Consider the following 21,215-nt stretch of genomic DNA (forward strand, 5'->3'; position numbering starts at 1 on the left):
TTCCATTAGACTAAAGTTTAATACCGGATTTTTATTGAATTCAAATTTCACCATTTGTTATGCTGGGATTCCAGCCCATGTCCCCAGAATATATACAAAAACAGAAATTGCTGGAGAAACTCAGCAGGTCTGGCAGCATCTGTGAGGAGAAGCAGAGTCAACATTCTGAATCAAATGACCTTCCTTCAGACTGGAACAAACAGAACAGTTCAGTTCAAAAATTGAGATACTATTTTCTATGGTGGGGGAAATTAAGAACAAGAGAATACCATCTTAAAATTAGAGGTAGGTTATTCAGGATCAAAATTAGGAAGCACTTTGTCACAGGGTAGCGAGCATTTGGAACAGTCTCTTGGAAACCCTGTGAATTCTATGTCAATTATAGCTATGAAATCTGAGTTCATTAGATTTTCGTCAGATAAGGGATTCAACAAACATCAAGCAAGGGCAGTAAAATGGAGGTGAGGTGCAGGTCAGCCTTGTTCTAATTGAATGGTGGTGCGGACCCAAGGGGCTCAATTTCCTACACCAATTCCTAATTTACCCATTCTCTATTATATCTGTGAAGCTGCTTGATTGACTGCTCTGTGCTCAGAGACCTCTTTAAATTGTGATAAATGTAAAATCCAATCTTTGATTCACTCAAACCAGCAGGATGTCACATTGTTGTAATGAGACAGATGAGGAAATGCCAAGTGAAATCGACACACTTTCCGCCAAGAAGGAGGGAAAATCTGATGAGTATTCATTATTGTTCTCATAGGAGCTGAAGACTTGCTAGATGGGAAAAGATCAGGGTCTATTTAGTTTGCCTTCTGTCATCCTGGTTGTCACATGGTGCAATAATAATTGAGTTATTGACAAGATAGCACTTAATCTCCATCAATTAGTCTACAGCAGACACAAACATCAACCAAGGAAAGGCACACCACTGGTGGAAAGCTTTGGAAACATTGGATGGGGCATGATTTTAACTCTGTGCTTGTGAGTGGAATTTAACTAAGTTTACCATTTCACACTGTGGCTTCAGTCACATGTTTATCTGAAGCATTTAACACTTGCCACTCATAATACCTCAAATTACTCATGAGATGTAAATGACATGTTAGAAAGCAACATGGTTAAATGCTGAGGAGAAACCTTCATTCTCAGCAATGTTATGTGACATGGGCAAAGGGAGGCAAAATAGAAAGAAAGTGAATAAAGTGTGTAAATAGAAACAATATGATCAACATTGATAAATCTAGAAAAATAACCTCTTTAAAATCCTTTAAGATTCTTCAATGTCACGTTGACCCGACTGGTACTTTCTTTTATTTTGTACAGCCACATTTATTGTTAGTAATCAATGGCTACATGGAATAAATTTACTTCAGCTGGGAAAGGCACTGATTATTACAGGAGTCTTCATGCTATTAAAATCAATTTGAGAACTTAAGCCTGCAGAACGTAGCAACGTCTATAGCTTTTAAGATCACTATGGGGAGACGGGGATTGGGTCGAAACCAGTTGCTAGTAAATGAATTGAAATAAATTACTAAAGCACAGAATTGCATATTTTGAATTGACTGAATCAACTTCAGCTACTGAATCGTCTTTTTTTAATGTTTATTATGTGTTGTCAGTTTGGTTTTGGTTAACATTATGCTTAAAATCAACACATCCTTTAATGTATTAAAAAACAACGTGGTTATGATCTTTGCAGTGCAGATTAATAGATTGCAATTTTGATTTCAGTTTTTAGACCTTTAAGCCTATATTGTTGACCCACTTAGTACATTGTAGTATGAAACAAACGCTAATTTCACAATCCGTATTTACTGAAGGAAAATACTATGTTATGAAGCATATTTGATTAAAGGAATGCAAGGGCAGAGACCTGTCATCTTTGATACTGCAATATTGTGGTTATTCAGTATGCTAAATCTACAAGTTGTTAGCTATTGCTGTGATGGTACAGTTGAAATTGAACACCGCTGGTCCTGGAATCGTCACAAATGATTTTATAAATTTGTGCAAAATTCCTCAATTTACCCTTTTGGGGCCAGGTTGAGATAAAGCATAGACCTGATATCTGTATTTGACAAGAATAACTACTTAATGCAAATAAATAGATATTAATTGCAGATAAACAATCATGATCAATATACAGCTCTACTATTTAAAATGCTAACCACCCTTCTAAACTCTCCTACACACACAACCACACATACACACACACAAATAAAATTCTAAAATGACTAGAAGTGGTGTTCTCAAGGACAGGGGAGCTCAGAACCAGGGATGGCAGTCCAAGAATAGCTCTGAAAGAAAAACAGAAATTACTGACAAAACTCAGCAGGTGTGGCAGCGTCTGTGGGAAGAAAGGAGAGTTATGATGTGGTAACAAAGTGTGAACTGGATGAACACAGCAGGCCAAGCAGCATCTCAGGAGCACAAAAGCTGACATTTCGGGCCTAGACCCTTCATCAGAGATCTCAGCTTTTGTGCTCGTGAGATGCTGCTGGGCCTGCTGTGATCATCCAGCTTCACACTTTGTTATCTTGGATTCTCTAGCATCTGCAGTTCCCATTATCTCTGATCAGAATTATGACATGAGTCTGGTGACCTTCTTCAGAACTAAGGGCAGCTCTCTCTCCCCTAAGTTCCCCCTGACCCTAGCTGCTAGTTTACCCATCGAATGTGCGTATGTCAATAGGCCTTTTTGCCATCTGAGTTAATCCCAGTATTAGTGCGCTGAGATCATTGAGAGGTCCTTAACATCTAATTAGTTGCAGGGTGGAAAGATTGACCACACACTAATCACGATCGCCAAAAATTATTTGGCCTTTCTGTTTTGCTACTTCTGGGAGCACAAGATTCCAACTGAGGACAGTAGATTTTAAAAGTTATGCTGTGATTGTGGCAAAATTATGTTGGAATTAAACCAGAGATGTAGCATAAGATTATTATAGTCTGTCAGTCACCTGCTTTTCACCAAAAGCAATGTCTGTAAAGTCATAACCTTTCTTCTGCACTATGCAATGAATTTCCATTAACTTAGCATAAAGACAAAACAAGTTATAGAACTAAAATGTTAGCTTTTGCCTCTTCGTAACCGATGTACAAAACTGACCACTCCCTTGCGCAAATGAAGTAACCTTAGAATTAAATGTTCCAGAAACTCAGTGGGCTTCAGTCGTAGGCTCATCGCAAATTGGAAGCCTGTTTCAATGCTGAATCCTTTTTTTTTAAACACCTGTTGAAGTAAGTGCAAAGGGAATTGGTGCCTGACATAAATTGGGCTGCCAATTTGCAATGAGTTGAATTTGTGCTACTGGCAAAGACCAATTGCACCACAATATTATTAAAATAAACAAACAAAAGAGGTTGTTTACTTCTTCAAAATAAATCCTGCTTGTCATGTTGTAAATATTGAAGGTCAGCATAGCAGATATTAATGTCCAATGTGAAGAAAATGTGATTTTGTGTTATGAAATTTTTTTCAAAAAAGTCATGTTTAGCATACTGATTGTTTTTTGAAATTTTCATGTCATTTAAATATTTATTCTCCTGTGCACAGTGAATGGAACTCCAAGCAGCCAGCTGTCAACACCCAAATCTACAAAGTCATCCAGCTCCTCCCCGACTAGCCCTGGCAGCTTGAGAGCTCATAAGGTAAATAAAAACCTGCTAATATACTCAGAAAAGATTGTCTTTTGCTGAAAACCTCTGCACGGTCCAAAGACAAAAACATATGGGAGGATGGTTAAAGAAGGTATAATTTTAAAGCGCTAACAACCATGTACAGTGCAGCTTTTAGCATGTGAATGTGTAGACACTGTATTCCACTGATTTTGGAAGCCTGGGTTTCTTAGTTTTCACATTCCTTTTGTCATAAAAAGCTTTCTTCACAAGGCAAGTCATAATAATGTTCCAAGTCCTCAAAAATCTCTTCTTCATCATTAACTTTGACAAAATCATTGGGGTTGCGAGCCATGAGTGACTTGTTCTCTAACTACCCACTTGTTCTATATCTTTGACTGTTGATGTGTTTGAGAGTAGAAACTGTGGGAATTTGTGACCATGGACTAACATCCTACTACCACAATGCTACTTTTCAGTTTTAACAGAGCCTTTCGGCTGAGGGTGCCACAAGAATTGTATCTGCAAACATCCGCTATGGCACGTACACCTTCTGTCTAAACGTTATCCTCTCTTGTCCCTCTCCCTAATGATTTTAGTTTCTTCTCCACTTTCATCAACTAATCCATTCTAGTTTTGGATAAATGAATGTTGCTGAGAGTATAATCAATTAATGTCATGAAAGTGTTTTAAATATTTTAAACAAAAGAAAACAAATTAGACCTGCAGTTGAGTAATAATTTGACGTGTCAAAGTTCTGATTATTATAAGTCAAAAGAAATAAACTTAATTTCAGTGGGAAATTTTACAAAGGCGACAGCTGATAATACTTTGTAAGTAAGGTCAGAACAGGGACATCAACTTCATAAAGAGCGTGAAAGAGAGCAGGGACAGTAACTTTGTAAAGAAAAGTCTGGACCTGTATGAGGAGGGCAGCAGCAATGGGAGATGAAAACTGAAGAGAGAAAGCTCATTTCACCCTGCTTTTAAGGGCAGCACGGTGGCTCAATGGTTAGCACTGCAGCCTCACAGTGCCAGGGACCGGGGTTCAATTCCAGCCTAGGGTGACTGTCTGTGTGGAGTTTGCACATTCTCCCCGTGTCTGCGTGGGTTTCCTCCGGGTGCTCCGGTTTCCTCCCACAGTCCAAAAATGTGCAGGCTAGGTGGATTGGCCATGCTAAAATTGCCCGTAGTGTTCAGGGGTGTGTGGGTTATAGGGGGATGTGTCTGCGTGGGATGCTTCAAGGGGTGGTGTGGACTTGTTGGGCTGAAGGGCCTGTTTCCACACTGTAGGGAATCTCATCTAGTCTTACTTGTCACAGACGTGTGTCATCTTGGGAAAACAGGTATGTGATTTGTGTGCATTCTTCCGTTTCTCTTTTGATTGGCCAAATCAAAATCAAGAAGTGATAAATTAGTTGAAGAGTACGATTAAGGAATTCGCTTTTAAAATATTTAACACCTAAATTAGTTGATTGAATAAAAGAGAGATGATTGGACAGGTGATGTGTTGCAGCTGTAATATATGAGAGCTGGTGGACAGCTGCATAATCTATGGTGACCACATCTCCTGCATGTATTGGCCACCCAAGGAACTTTGCATCAAAGTTGATGAGCTGGAGTCTGAGTTGTGGGCACTGCGACGTATTTGGAGGCGCAGATGAACCTGGACACTAAAATCGAAAATGAAACCCCTTAGATAAATTAGTCAAATTTGGTCCATGGTTGGGGATAGGAGGGCATGACTACAAGTGACCTAGGTACGACGATCCAGAATTTAACTTTGCAGGAACCTCAGAAAGTGCACGTGTTTGAGAGGTTTAAGGTTCTTGCTCCCAGTGTGGATGAGAGCTCAAATTGCAGGGCGGGTGAGTAAATTGACCAAGCACGAAGCTCCAGAGCTGCATTCAAGTGGATGGAGAAAATGGAAATGTAGTTATAAAAGGGGTTAGCATTGTTAGAAGAATATATACTGTTTTCTGCAGCAAAAGCAGAAGATTCTGAAGGCTGTCTTACTTACTTGGTGCTAAGTTTCAGGAAATCTTGTTTTGGGCTGGAGCGGAATTTTCTGCTGGAGGGGAAGATCCAGCTGTTGTGGTTCGGGCAGGTGCCAGCAATGTGGGATGGACCAGGAAAGAAGTTTTGAGGGATTATGAGGAACTAAAGTCTAAATTTAGAAAGCAGAACCACAAAGGTAATAATCTCTGGATATTATATGCACCACATTCAAATTGTCATAGGGCAAATAAGATTTGAGTGTTAAATGCAAGGCTCAAAGATTGGTGAGGAAGAAATGGGATTCGACTCAGTGAGCATTGTCACCAGTACTATGGAGAGGATTATAGTTAAGGATCCTGTAGTGGTAGCAATCACAAAATGATGGAATTTCACATTCAGTGGGAGAGCAATTCAGGTCACAAACCAGTGCCCTTGACTTAAAAAAAGGACAATTAGTGAGGTATAAGGAAAGAATTGAATAACCTGGGCTGGGAAAATAACTAACAGAAAGTCAGTGAATAAGCATTGGCAGACGTTTAAGCTGATATTTCATAACACTCAACAGAAAATTATTCCAGTCAAAAAGAATGACTCAGTAAGTAGGGCAAACCACAGATGGCTAACAAAATTGATTAAGCAGCGTAATGAATCAAAAACAAAGGCATGTAAAGGAGAAAGCTTATTATGGAAGTAAATTGACAGGAGCTTTAAAGACAAGCAGCAAGAGCTTCTGAAAAGTGTATTAAAAAGAGGGAAACTAAAGTCAGTGTGGGAGCCCTGGAGGATGCACTTGGAGAATTACTAATGGGACCAGGAAAATGGACGATAATTTAAACATTACTTTACATTAGCCCATACAGTGGAGACCAAGATAATGAACCCAAATTTGCTGACGATATAAAAATTGGTAAGGGTATGTTGTGATGAAGATATAAGGAGTCTGCCAGGGGATACAAATGGATTGAGTGAATGGGCAAAAGTTTGGGAGATGAAGTTTAATGTGGGCAAGTGAGACCATGTACTTTGGTAGGAAGAATAAAAGGTCACACTGCCATTTAAATGGGGAGAAGCTCCAAAAATGTGCAATATAGTGAGATCAGGGTATTCTTGAGCATGCAGTTGAACCTAGTAATTAAGAAGGCAAATAGAATTTTGCCCTTTATTGCTAGGGGGTTGGAGTTTAAAAATGGGCAAGTCTGGTTACAACTGTACATGTTGGTGAGGCCGCATCTGGAATACTGTATATAGATTTGGTCCCTGTATTTAAGATGCACTGGTAGTTGAAAGAGACTCACCATTTGAATCTGTGATGAAGGGATTGACTTATCCAGAACATCTGAACAGGTTAGGTTTTTATTTATTAGAGTTCAGAAGAACCGGGGTGATCTTATCAAAACATACAAGTTTTTGACGGGTTTCAATGGACTAGACGTTGAAAAGTTGTTTGCACTCGTGTGGGACATAGGGGACATAGTTAAAGGATAAGGGGACACTCATTGAAAGCTGAGACACATAGGAATTTCTTCTTTGATGGTTGAATTTTCAACCTCTGAGAACTATGGAGGTTAGATCACTGGAATTACTTAAAGAGCTTTGAAGTAAATATATTCTTGGAATATTTCTGAGATGAAGGCTGTGATAACCTGGCAAGAAAGAGCAGGCCTCCAGGTGATCAACTATTCATTTACTAAATGGTGGAGCAGGTTGAGGAGCCAAATGGCTGTACTTCTGCTCCTATTTGTTACATTCTTATGTTCAGGAGATATGTTAACATTGCATTCACTTAAATATTTAACTCTATAATCTCAATATAACCTTTAAATTTTAACAGACCGTAAGATATAGGACCAGAAGCAGGTCATTCAGCCCATTGAGTCTGCTGCACTGTTCAATGAGTTCATTACTGATTTGATAATCCTCAACTCCACTTGGTGACACTTGTTTCCCTTACTGACTCAAAATCTATCTATCGCAACCTTGAATATACTTAATGACGCAGCATCCACAAACCTCTGCAGTAAAGAATTTCACAGATTCACTATCCACAGATAAAATTCCTCCTCATCTATGTTTTAAATTATTATCCTTTTCCTGAGATTATTCCCTTTGACCTGTGACTCTCCCGTAAGGGGAAACAACCTTCTAGCATCTAAGTTTCAAATTCTCATAGAATCTTGCTTGTTTCAACTTGTCTTTAGACCCATTTTTTTTCTGTAGCACATTTTCCTGTAGTGATAGCAGATGCATTTATTTCCTCTTCTCTTGTTGCCCCTTTATTATTCAGTAATTTTGGAATGTTGTTCATGTCTTCTAATGTGAAGACTGATGCAAAGTTTTTATTAAATTCCAATGCCATTTCCTAGTTCCCTATTATCGTTACCCCCACCTCAGCCTGTAAGGGGCCTAGTTTCACTTTAGCCTGTCGCTTTCTTTGTATATATTTAAAACTTGTATACGCAGTTTGTGTACAAGTTGCACTTCTGCAAATGTAAACTTTGATCTTTGAAGAAGTTCTAGCTTCTATAGATAACATTACATTTCCATCATTAATGTCAATCCATTTTAATTCTGAAAATAAATTGTAATTTTAATATTTAGCATGTTATTGGGCTGAAATTGTTCTGTGGAAAAAAAAATCACAATTACAAATAACAAGCGGGTTGGGTGTAAGATTCAGAAGTTCTCACCCTGTGATTCGTGGACTGGACAGAGTTTTGTTAAAATACCATGGAACCCATTTTATGCTTTAGTGGCTGGGTCAAACAAACAAAGGAAAACGTGGTGTGGAAGATCACGAATAGGGAACAAAAATCATTTGATGTTAGCTACCATTACAGTGAATAGGCGGAATAGTTAGAGGATCACTGATTTTTGTGAGAAGTTCTTCCATTCAGGTTTCCCTTCCTGAAGTGGTCTGTGGCAATGCTTAATGATCAGTCAGTAAAGACCAAAGATTTTTTAGTTGTTGCATTGCAAGATGCATGAAAATGTTGGCTGGATAAGTTGTTGTTCACATGATTGAAACTGGAAAAACTAATAGGATAATTATTGAATAAACAGCAAAGATTTCTTGATACTTGTCGTTTGCAAAAGTTGACAAAAGGATGCAAAACACCCAAAACAATTATTACTTCTCTTGAAAAAAACTTAACAGTGCGAGTTTTTTTCAATCTTTATTTTCCCATTTTTCATTATATCTTTCTGCAATGAACTTAGTGAATTGGCAACCTTTTCCAAACTTGAGAAATGCTTAAGAGTGGCACAAGATGATTTCCCATCAGTTTTATTGCCCTTCTCTGGACTTGTTGTCTCTGACAGCACAATAAAAGTTTGGAACTTAACATGTAGGAACCTACAAATGAAAACCTTAACACCATTATGAATATACTTATTCAGCTCTGTGTCCCCTCTAATTTACTACTGTTGAGATTGCTCCCCAATCATATCTCAGTACCTGTTTAGAGATTGCTGTCATTGATTGTTCTCTGGAGGGCTCGCAGTGTCAATTAGAAATATTATGAGTCACAGGAAATCAGCTATGTGACCCAATAGATTAGATGTTTTTATGTACTAAGTGCTAATTAATATGGAAATTTTGGCATTTAATGTTATGAAAGAATGTTGGTAATATATATTCACTTTATAGTTTCCCCCATCATAGAAAATAGAGAAATGAATCCACAATTTTCCTCTTCTGAGCTCAGAAGCCCATGAATTTATAGCTCATCATAACTATACTGGGCAGTAAACCATGAGATGGCAAGCTCTCTTATTAGAATGTGTGCAAAATGTGTTGATTGTTTTTCATCCTCATGAAAACGAGGCCTTCAGATCTCCCTTCTTGCTGATCAGGGATGGCTCATTAGAGCATCCTTGTGCATGAGTGTAGCATTTACTTTGTGCTGCTGCTTCAAGAAGTGTTCAGTTCCAAAAGCAGCAGTTTACATCATTACATTATCATGGTGTAACCAAAATCTACGCTGCCATTTGCGTCAGCACTGGGGATGTTAACTGCAAATAGCAAATGATACAATGTTTAAACAGTGCCTGTTGAAACCAACAGGGAAATTGTGAAATTCACCTGCTCTTCCAAACGTATTCTGTAACACTGTACCACAACCATTTATTATAGTGCATGGTGTTCCTTTCAAGAGTAACATCCATTTCACCGAAAACAATTGGATGTGAAATGCAAGTCTAGAAAGTGACAGCTCTAAAAGCTGGAAACGTGTTATTATCATTGATAGCATTCATTAGTATTGACATTCAACAAAAACTGATCCTTTGGCTCATTTTTAAGGCATGGCAGCGTGATAACATATTTGATTCTAGTGATTACTGTGTCTTTAAGTAACTGTTTTGGTAAAACAGAACTTGAGTAAAAAGAAAAGAAACCGAAAGAAAATGTGGATGCTGGAAATCAGAAACAAAAACAGAAATTGCTGAAAAATCTCAGAAGATCTTGCAGCATCTGTGTACAGCAATTAGAGTTAATGTTTTGTTTGCAGTGACCCTTCTCCAGAACTCAAGTAAAAAGAATAAAGGTAATGTTGATAAATGTCAGCTCAATTTTGCAGCAGATGAATTATAATGTGTGACAACCTTACAATACAGAGATCCCAGAATATATTATTGACTGTGATGGATTAAATAATCAGGAATAATTTATTGGCTTTATCTGAATTATTGAGATTGTTTCAACACTGGTCTTGAGTTTTCCGCCTCAACCATTTTCACCTTATAATGGACTCTAGACAACCTACTTAATGTCCTGGAAAGAAAAATTCAACTCTTTGCTCCATAATTGGCAACAGGTTCTGAAGGACTGTTCATGCACTTTGTGCAGGAAAGAGGAGAAACAGATAGTGGAGGTCAGTGTCAGAAGCCCAGTCCCAAGGACCTGGACGCAAGTGATCAAGGGTATTGAATGCATTTACAAATGCCTTATCAAACCAACTGCAGCAGTGTTGTCAAACTTCAGTTCATCACTCTCTGCCCACTCTACCAATAATCTCTATCAATTAGGGCTCGTACCTGACATTGACATGCTTGAACCTTGCATACTTTTCAGTGTTGAGAACCTCACATCCACATCTGTCAACTTGTGTTTTCTGCCCGCTATCCAACAGCCACATCATGCAAACATATTGCAGGACACACACTGATGTACTTGCCTTTATCTTGTATGACAAGTTGGACACGGATGTTCATTGGAGGGACAGGGTGCATCTGTGTACTCTGACCCCCTATGTATAAAATGGTGTTGGTTTTTATCAGGGTGTCCATTGCTGAAGGAGTGGTCTGAAAAATACTGAAACCTTTAAAGATTATTGTTTCCTCATGCTTACTTCTCCTCAGATCCCACTTACCCATGACCATATACGAACCACTGATTCTCAAGCTGCAGATGGCCTAAGCACAGAGCTTCTCCCCATCCTCAGATCTCAAACATACTCATGTAACTTTGTCTGCTTGGACACCTGAGATGTGCAACCTGACTGGGCAGTGCACGGACATTCAAGAAGATAAAACCAGTCCTGTCCTTTGTATGTCTTATTGTTTTATATTTCCTTCACGACTTCAGTACCCAATAAAGGCCACTGCAACAGCTGCAACTCTAGCAACAGTACCCTAAGTGCTTGGTGGTTAGTTCCTCAATTGCACACGTACAGTGTTTGTTTAAAATGATATCTAAATATAAGTTGCATGCAGCAGTGTTAATGTCACTGCTTAAATAAAAATCGAAAGAACTGTGGGTGCTGTAAATCAGAAGCAAAAATAGAGATTGCAGGAAAAGCTCTGCAGGCCTGGCAACATCTGTGGAGAGAATCCACTCTGATTTCTCTGCCAGACCTGCTGAGCTTTGCCAGTGATCTCTATTTTTGTTAATGACTCTGTTTTCTCTGCTTTGCACTGGAGAGTAGCTCAGGGACAGAAATATGTTGTTTGACCATCCCAGTGATCTGCTGAATTATATTTCACATGCCAGCATGACTTTCATTCTATGTATAATGTATGTGTGCATGGGGTTTGAGCACTGGAATAATCAACCATATGTTTAGCAGATAAATCTTGGAGACACGAGCCACACAGTATTATTGGTGGCTCAGGCAAGTGTGGATGGAACAGAAGGCAGCTGGACAATAAAGTCGTCACAACCACTGCCAGGATGTTTGGCATTGATCTGAACAATCCTGCATGTATGGTCACTCATCATTTGGACAGTGAGGAAGGGTAGTGCAGTTCAGTATAGGTTAGAAGTGATATGCAGTGCCTGCAAAGCATTGTGTATGGAATCAGTGATACCCCGCACCCTGGAAACATGTGCAAACCTAGCAACAAGCCACATGGTTTGTCCGCCTGTTTCTCCCTGGCAAGGAATAATGGAACTTAGTTAGCTCTCAATGAAAAGAAAGGCTCAATGATCTCTCTGATACAAGAATTAATTGGAAGATGTTGTAAATATCTCCATCTCCCGCTAAACTAGGAGCACTTGCATAATGTTCATGATCACAATCACCCTCATTACCATTGACAGTGATGTTCTTGCTGTACTCTGGGGTTGTGTTTGTAAATGCATCATGTAGGAGATTTCAGTTTCTTGTTGAGGTTCAAGTGGATTACTCTATGAACACCCTAGATAGATATGTCCTTCTGCTGAAAGCCCTGCTGCTCTACCTCCCCCATCTCCTAGAAGGAATGTTTGTCAATGTATCCATGTTGGTGAGCCACGGCTTTGTGTAGAACCTTTAAAATCAGAGAGAACTCCTTAAATATGTCACACCACTCCCTGTAGACTTCAATAACTTTCATAAACTATAGAAAGCACAAGTTATAAGTGAAGAAAGAAACTAGCAACCAACTTAATACAGTGGGATATCTTCTGCTGCTGTTTAGCAGTTGTTCATTTGTTAAGTGGAGTCATTGGCTAGTGCCTTGAGCTCCAAAAGGACACCACAGATATCAAACCAACAACAGAAGACCACCGATAACACACTCTGTCTACTCTGCACACTTAAGGCAGGCATTCAGAGCCCTCCAGAAAATGGTTTTCAAACTGACGTGCCTCAAAATTTGCCCGTAATCTGCAGTGCTACTTTGTACAGTATACAGCAGGCTATAATGCCCAACTAATGGGTGCTACCAATCCAAATTTCATGCCATTGATGCCACCAATTTAATTACTTATAACGTTATAAATGTATGAATTTATTCAGACTAATATTTTGTTTCATCAACCTGAAAATCCAATCTTTGTGTCAATGCATTTTTGTACTAATACTGTGTAATTTTAATACATCAGTAATTGCAAAGGATTATAATGTGAGCCTCTAGCCATAATTATATTTGCACAAAGCATTAAAATTAAGATATCAGATGGAAGTCTAATTTTAAACTTGCTGACAGTTAGTTTTCAATTGCCCCAGCTACTGAAGTACCTACCCTGACACTTCTACATCTCCTGAGATGCTATTAGAACTGAATTATAATAAAGTGCTTTCATATTACAGAACCACTTAAGGATGCAGGTCGGCCGTAATAACAATAAAGAATCTAAGCAAATTTTTACAACAGGACACTGTTGCTTGAGACGTGTTTAATCAATTGTGCTGTAACCTTTTTGCGTCATCCCACTCACCAGCCTTGATAAGCTGCACTGTCTCCTGATACAACATTCTCCTGCTTGCCTTCCAAATGCATAGCCTCACCCTTCCCAATCACTCCACCCTCCTTTTATTCTACAATCATCTCTGTGCTGCTCCATTCTGTCCTCTTCCACATCTGTGATTTCTTTTGTTTCAGGGCTGTGCATTCAACTGCCAATAAAACAAGCTCTGGAATTCCCTGGCTAATATTCTCCCCCACTTTTCCTTTACATCTCTGTTTAAACCTATCTCTTTAGACACCTGAGATAATAGGAACTGCAGATGCTGGAGAATCCGAGAAAACAAGGTGTAGAGCTGGATGAACAGAGCAGGCCAAGCAGCATCTTAGTAGCAGGAAAGCTGACGTTTCGGGCTTAGGCCCTCCATCAGAAATGCTTTAGATATTGTCACATTTGGGGCCAATGTGGGCTTGAATGTGGACTGTAGTCCATTGGGGGTGATCTGGTTCCGTAGGCAGGTACAAAGAAAGGTGATGTGGCTGTGGTTTGCTTCAGCACATGGTCCAGCAGTTTCAAGGCTGAAGAGATTATGAGAGAGTTGCAGTAGGAGAGAGATCCGCTGAGGCTCGTCTGGAGAGAGGAGGGTAACTTCTTCAGGGTAGGCATCCTTAATAGAGGCTTCGCAGTGGGATTAAAATTGTATCAGAGATAATATTACAGATGCTGGAGAATTCTACATAACAAAGTGTGGAGCTGGATGAACACAGCAGGCCAAGCAGCATCTTAGGAGCACAAGAGCTGACATTTCGAGCCCAGACCCTTCATCAGAAATGGAGGAGGGGAAGGGGTTTCTGAAATAAATAGGGAGAGAGTGGGAGGCAGAACGAAGATGGATAGAGGAGAAGAGAGGTGGAGAGGAGACAGACAAGTCAAAGAGGCAGGGATGGAGCCAGTAAAGGTGAGTGTAGGTGCAGAGGTAGGGAGGAGATAGGTCAGTCCGCAGAGGACGGACAGGTCAAGGGGGTGGGATGAGGTTAGTAGGTAGGAAATAGGGGTGTGGTTTGAGGTGGGTGGAGGGGATAGGGGAGAGCAAGAACCAGGTTAGGGAGGCAGGGACGAGCTGGGCTGGCTTTGGTATGCGGTGGGGGGAAGGGGAGATTTTGAAGCTTGTGTAATCCACATTGATACCATTGGGCTGCAGGGTTCCCAAGCAGAATATGAGTTGCTGTTCCTGCAACCTTTGGGTGGCATCGTTGTGGCACTGCAGAAGGCCCAGGACGGACATGTCGTATGAGGAATGGGAGGGGGAGTTGAAATGGTTTGCGCCCGGGAGGTGCAGTTGTTTATTGTGAACCAAGCGTAGGTGTTCTGCAAAGCGGTCCCCAAGCCACTGCGTGGTTTCCCTGATGTAGAGGAGGCTACAACGGGAACAGCAGATGCAGTATACCACATTGGCAGATATACAGGTGAACATCTGCTTGATGTGGAAAGTCATCCTGTGGCCTGGGATGTGGGTGAGAGTGAAGGTATGGGGGCAGGTGTAGCACTTCCGGCAGTTGCAGGGAAAAGTGCCGGGTGTGGTGGCGTTGTAGGGGAGTGTGGAGCAGACAAGGGAGTCACGGAGAGAGTCGTCCCTCTGGAAAGCAGACAAGGGTGGGGAGGGAAAAATGTCTTTGGTGGTGGGGTCGGATTGCAGATCGCAGAAGTGTCAGAGGATGATGCGTTGTATCCGGAGGTTGGTGGGGTGGCAGGTGAGGACGAGGGGGATTCTCTTTTGGTGGCTATTGCGGGGATGGGGTGTGAGGGATGAGTTGTGGGAAATGCGGCAGACACGGTCATGGGCATTCTCGACCACTGCGGGGGGAAGGCTGCGGTCCTTGGAAAATGAGGGCATCTAAGATGTGTGGGAGTGGAATGCCTCATCCTGGGTGCAGATGCGGCAGAGGCGAAGGAATTGGGAATAGGGGATGGCATTTTTGCAGGAAGGTGAGTCGAAGGAGGTGTATTCTGGGTAGCTGTGGGAGTCGGTGGGCTTGAAATGGATATCGGTTTCTATATGGTTGCCTGAGATGGAGACAGAGAGGTCCAAGAAGGTGAAGAAGGTGTTAGAGATAGTCCAGGTGAACTTGAGGTTGGGATGGAAGGTGTTGGTGAAGTGGATGAACTGTTCAAGCTCCTCATGAGAGCACGACGTGGCGCCGATACAGTCATCGATGTAACGGAGGAAGAGGTGGGGTTTAGGATCAGTGTAGGTATGGAAGAGGGATTGTTCCACGTAACCTACAAAGAGGCAGGCATCCCTAGAAGAGGCTTCGCAATGATGTTAAAATTGTATCAGAGATGATAGGAACTGCAGGTGCTAGAGGATCTGAGATAACAAAGTGTAGAGCTGGATGAACACAGCAGGCCAAGCAGCATCTTAGGAGCGGGTTTCGGGCCCAGACCCTTCATCAGAAATGGCGCAGGTGGAGGCGGATCAAGATGGATAAAGAAGAGGATAGGTGGAGAGGAGACAGACAAGTTAAAGGGGCAGGGATGGAGCCAGTAGAGGTGAGTGTACCCGCGGAGGTAGGGAGGGGATAGGCCAGCCCGGGGAGGACGGACAGGTCAAGGGGGCGGGATGACATTAGCAGGAAGGAAATGGGGGTGTGGCTTGAGGTGGGAGGCGGGGATAGGTGAGAGGAAGAACAGGTTGGGGGGGGCGGGGATGAGCTGGGCTGGTTTTGGGATGCAGTAGGGGGAGGGGAGATAAGATGCTGCTTGGCCAGCTGTGTTCATCCAGCTCTACACTTTGTTATCTCAGATTCTCCAGCATCTGCAGTTCCTATTATCTCTGTAAAATTTATTGGGACATTTTTGGCAAACTATTGTGACTGTAGGTCATCAACTGAAATGTTAACTCTGTTTCTGTCTCTGCAACTTCAATCTGACATCTGAGTATTTCCATTATATTCTGTTCTTATTTGAGATTTCCAGCATCTGCTATATATTGCATTCATCTTGTTATTGTTGCAACCTTAGACTGCTTTACAGCAGTTTGGTGAAGTAATTGCTGTCTAAAATTCAACAGGTTTAAAATGTTTATTCCCTGAATTCCATACAGAAGCAAAATATGTGATTAAGGTTGTGGTAGTATCACTGAGGAGTTACGGTTCACTTGAGGTTAATTATCACATTTATGGCAGCACAAAAACTAACAACTTCAATTAAATGTGAGAGGAAAAGAATCTGCTTTAGTACTGAATCAATCTTAACAGGTCTTATGAAACACCTTCTACGTTATGTTTTGAGTGTAAAAAATCATTAGCTTGTCTAGATTTGAGTTGAATGAATAATTAACAACTGCCTTTACTTTCTATCCTTTCGAACCAATTTTTTTTTTAAGCAGTAATGTGCATATGTGAGAAGGGCTCACATTTTAAAACAGAGGAGTTTATTTTAGGAGTGTTCACAAAAATTCCAAATTTGGCTTTGTTCTTAAGAGTGTCAGCTCAGTGATGTCAGTTTCTCATTTCAAAACTTTTTGTTTTTTTTACTTGCCCACATTAGAACAGCATTTACACTTCAAAAGTATTTCATTGGCTGTAAAGCACTTTTGAGTTGTATGGTGCTTTTCATGGCCACTGGGCAAATGAAATTTTTTTGTATTTTAACAATGTAACAGAAAAACAGCAATTCATTGCACAGTGAATTCAGAAGAGATAAATGTCAGATAAGTATGTTTTTACGTTTAATGTAGGCTAGCTGTTTTGTAAAAGCTCGTAAACATGCAATGAAGATTGGTAATTTTGATGTAGCTCATGGGGTATCTCACTACACTTGGAAATACAGGCTAGATTTATATTTAATGTCAACATTTTGTGATGCAGAAGTAAAACAAAGAACTGCAGGTGCTGGAAATCTGAAACAAAAACACAGATTGCTTCAGAAACTCAGAGGTCTGGTGCCATCCACGGAGAGAAAGCAGAGTTAACATTTCAAATGACGGGTCTATTCTGAAGAAGCATCACAAGACTCGAAACATTAACTCTGCTTTTTCTCATGTGATTGCCTGGTGCAAGCCACCTGACAGATTTTGCATGATTTCAGACCTGTTAGTTTAAGTATGGTGGGAGGGCCCTGGACAGTAGCTTTTCCCTGTTGAGCCTTTGCAGCAACTGCTTCAAGCTAAGGTTGGCCCTCAACATGAAATGCACCTTGGAATGTAGCAATCTACAACAGTTGTTCATTGGCAACTCTTTGCATTAGAAGACCAGCAGGTTTAGGGAAGACTAAAGAGCAACTTTCATTAATTGATGTTTTCCAGTGACTTTTGATGTTGATTTTGATGCACATCATTAGGAAAAGCCCAGAGAGCACTGATTCTGGATTACAGAACTGATTTAATAAAAACAGCTGCATTTCTTGCCAAGGTTGTCAAGGTTTCTTTTCTCCTACAGCTGCACAAAGTATCTGAAGAAGAAGTCCTTCCTCAACTAAGCTATAATTTTGGGGTGGTTTCAAAATTCTGGGGCTGAGGCATTCTGCTCAATGGCTTTTAACACTCCGTTCAGAGACCCATCTAATATGACCCAGCATCTCCTACTTCTGCATGATTTCAAGGATGCTGCATGTGATCACTGATTAGATATATTTTTCTGCGCCAGTTTTTCCATGAAAACGGGTGTAGCACAACTCACTGGAGTGTGGCTAGATGCATCCTTTGCAACAGCAGAGACAGAACCTTAGCAAAGCGATGCAGTGACTCTTGGTGTGATACTTAATTTAGATGTTGAGGACTCGATCCACTGGCTGGAGAGTCAAAGAGAGCACTCCATTACCTACATTTGGGAAGGCCTGCCACATAATATGTCTTTTAGGTGCTTCCTGGGATCAAGGACACCGTGGATGGAAATATTCAGCAGCACCACAGGGGAAGTCGGATTTGCTATTGGTAGAGTATCCACCTGTGGCTGAGGATCATCAATGGACCATGGCTATAGTTGAATTGTTTCTTATATTTGGGCATTTTATATTTGGGCATTATTGACTGGACCAGTATTTATTGTCAGTCTCTAGTTACCGTTCGAGAAGCCTTCTTGAACCAATGCAGCTCATGTGCTGTAGGTAGATCCACAACGCTATTAATGTGATAATGTGAGGTATTGAATTTGACCAGAAGACCACATCTTTTGCCTTTCTTAGCCTAGAAACAGTTCCTTACTGACTTGAATGAATGTGCTTCAGCATCCCTTTTCCCACCTCCTTGGGGAAAATTATTCTGTTTCCTTTGTCCAAGATGCCAAATTGGGCATAACTTCATTTGAGTATACCCAGTGCTCGCTTACAGCAACAGGTGTGTCTTGATGCTTTTAAGCCAATCTTTCATCATTACTTCCTACAACATATGGAGAGTTGCATTTCGGTGAATACTTAGCTTGATTTTAGCATGACCCTTGTTTTTCAGATTCAGTGTCTTTGTTGGACAGATGCCACCTGTCCACTTGTAATGCCACTTTCGAGGAAATACATACCTGCACCCATAAATCTCTCTGTTCAATAACCCTCCAACAAATTCTTAAATAATGGCAGTACATTAGCCACTCTCCAGTTTTCTGGCACCTCACCCACGGCAGTTGACTTGTTGCTTTGAATTTTCCAGATTCAATAAAATGTGCTGTCTTAGCTTCTTCAACTTTCTTCGCAGTGAGTGCTGCTCGTGGCAGCATATTGGGTCTGCCCATCTGCTTTTCTTGCATGTACATCACATTGAGATAATACATCTGCAAACAAAGTACAATTCTTTGTATACATGTTGGAGGAGATGGAAACAGCTTGAGAAGATGCTTTGAAATGGCTTGTGGTTGGACTCCATTGCCGTGTTGTTTCTTTCTAGCTGTTGCTGTCAATAGCTGGCTCCTGTATGACCCTGAAAATTCACACGTTTTCAGCAGTAGCACTCTGGTACCATGTTATAGAGACATACAGCAATGAAATTGACCCTTCGCCCCAATTTGTCTATGCCAACCTATTATTCCCTAAACTGATGTAGTCCCATTTGCTTGTGTTTGACCCATAACCCTCTGAACCTTTCCTATGCATGGACCCGTCTAAATGTCTTCTAAATGTTTTAATTGTACCCACCTCTGCCGCTTCCTCTGACAGCTTGTTTCATTACAGCACCACACTGTTTGTGGAAAAAGTTGCCTCTCAGGTTCCTCTTGAACCTTTCCCCTCTCATCTTAAACCTGTGCCCTCTAGGTTTGGACTCCCCACCCTGGAGAAAAGACTTTATTTAGCTATTCATCTTATCCATGCTTCCCATGATTTTATAAAGTTCAAAAAGGTCACCCACCATCCTCCTCCACTCCAGGGTAAAAAGGAAAAAAAGGCTCAGCCTATCCAGCATCTCCATGTGACTCAAACCTTCGAGTCTCGGTAACATTCCTGTAAATCGTTTGCACACTTTCCAGTTTAATAACATCATTCCTATAGTGATCGTAACAAAGTCTTCCGTGTGGACCTCATAAGATATGACTTCCCTGATTGGGGCTGTTAATCTGGTACAGTTAGGGAGCCCTGGCTGATAGATATAAACAGGAATATCAGACATCCTGTTCACTCTGAGAGCTGGCTCTGAGGAAGTGGATCAGTTTCAAGGGCTTCCCGTGTGTAAATAAAGGGCGACTGGGGGTAGGGTACCAGCCTCTGTGGAGTTATTTCACTTCCTATAACAGGACGACCAGAACTGCACGCTGTGCTCCAAATGTGGCCCCACCAATGTCTTCTACAGCTGTAAAGTGATGTCCCAGTTCCAGTACTCAATGTTCTGACCGATAAAGACAAGCATGCTAATACCTTCTTCACAACCACATCTACTTGTAATGCCACTTTCGAGGAAATACATACCTGCACCCATAGATCTCTCTGTTCAATAACCCTCCAACAAATTCTTAAATAATGACAGTACATTAGCCACTCTCCAGTTTCCCGGCACCTCACCCATGGCAGTTGATGATACAAATATCTCTACTGGGGGTCCTGTAGTTTCTTCTCTAGCTTCCTAAAATGTGCTGGGATAGCCTTGATCAGGTTCTGGAGATTTATTTACCTTTATGCATTTTAAGAACTCCAGTACTTCCTCTTCTGTAATGTGGAGTCTTTTCACTATTTACTTCCCTAAGTTTGCTAGCTTCCTTCTTTCTTCTTTGTTAAATTTCAACAAGAAACAGTCATTTCGGATTTCACCAACTCCTTTAGCTTCACACATAGGAGATGTTATTAATCTTAATTCTAGTTACGCTTTTACCCCTAATCATCAATGAAATGGCTGAAGTTGGTTGTGTCTAGGACTCTACCCTGAGGAACTCCCACAGAGATGTCCCAGAGCTGAGGTGACTGTGCTGACCCTTGTGGCTGTACTGGAACAGCTTGGCAAGAAGAGCTACAAGTTCTGGAGCACAAGTCTTCAGTACTATTGCAGAATGTTGTCGGGATCCAGGCCCTTTGCAGTATTCAGTTCCAAAAATTGTTTCTTGATGTCACATGGAGTAAATCAAATTTGCTGAAGAGTGGCATCGGTGATGCTGGAGACCACCGAAGGAGGCCGAAATGGATCATCCACTGAGTACTTTGAGCTGCATACTTATTTTCTTCTGATGAGCTGGTCTCTTCCATCATTGAGGATGTAAATATTTGTAGAGCCCTTTTTTTCCAACCAGTTGTTTAATTGGCTACCATCACTTACGCTGGATGTGGCAGGATCTTAGATCTGATCCTTTTGGTTGTGGGATTGCTTAGCTTTGTCTATCACTTGCTGCTTACACTACTTGACATGGAGGTTGTCCTGTTTGGTAGCTTCACGAGGTTGATACCCCAATTCTAGGTTCCTCTGTGCTGCTCCAGCCTCATGTTCAGCTCAAGCAAAACAGTCAGGACAGAAGAAGACTTGTCCTCATGGTTCAAAACTTAGTTCATGAAAAAGCACCAAAAATAAATGGCTTTAAGT

The 21,215-nt window shown here is 41.0% G+C and overlaps 1 protein-coding gene across 5 annotated transcripts in view; it reads left to right on the forward strand.

Annotated features, from left to right (window-relative positions):
• Nucleotides 1-21,215, forward strand: part of dclk2a (doublecortin-like kinase 2a) — a 454,170-nt gene that overhangs the window by 295,845 nt on the left and 137,110 nt on the right. For all 5 annotated transcript variants that reach the window (XM_048528857.2, XM_048528836.2, XM_048528842.2 and 2 more), the window contains one exon: nucleotides 3,563-3,657. In XM_048528857.2, the coding sequence (XP_048384814.1) occupies nucleotides 3,563-3,657 (95 nt within the window). The remainder of the gene's footprint in view (nucleotides 1-3,562; nucleotides 3,658-21,215) is intronic.

This window comes from Stegostoma tigrinum, chromosome 1, assembly GCF_030684315.1.
Source record: "Stegostoma tigrinum isolate sSteTig4 chromosome 1, sSteTig4.hap1, whole genome shotgun sequence".
Lineage (NCBI taxonomy): Eukaryota > Metazoa > Chordata > Chondrichthyes > Orectolobiformes > Stegostomatidae > Stegostoma > Stegostoma tigrinum.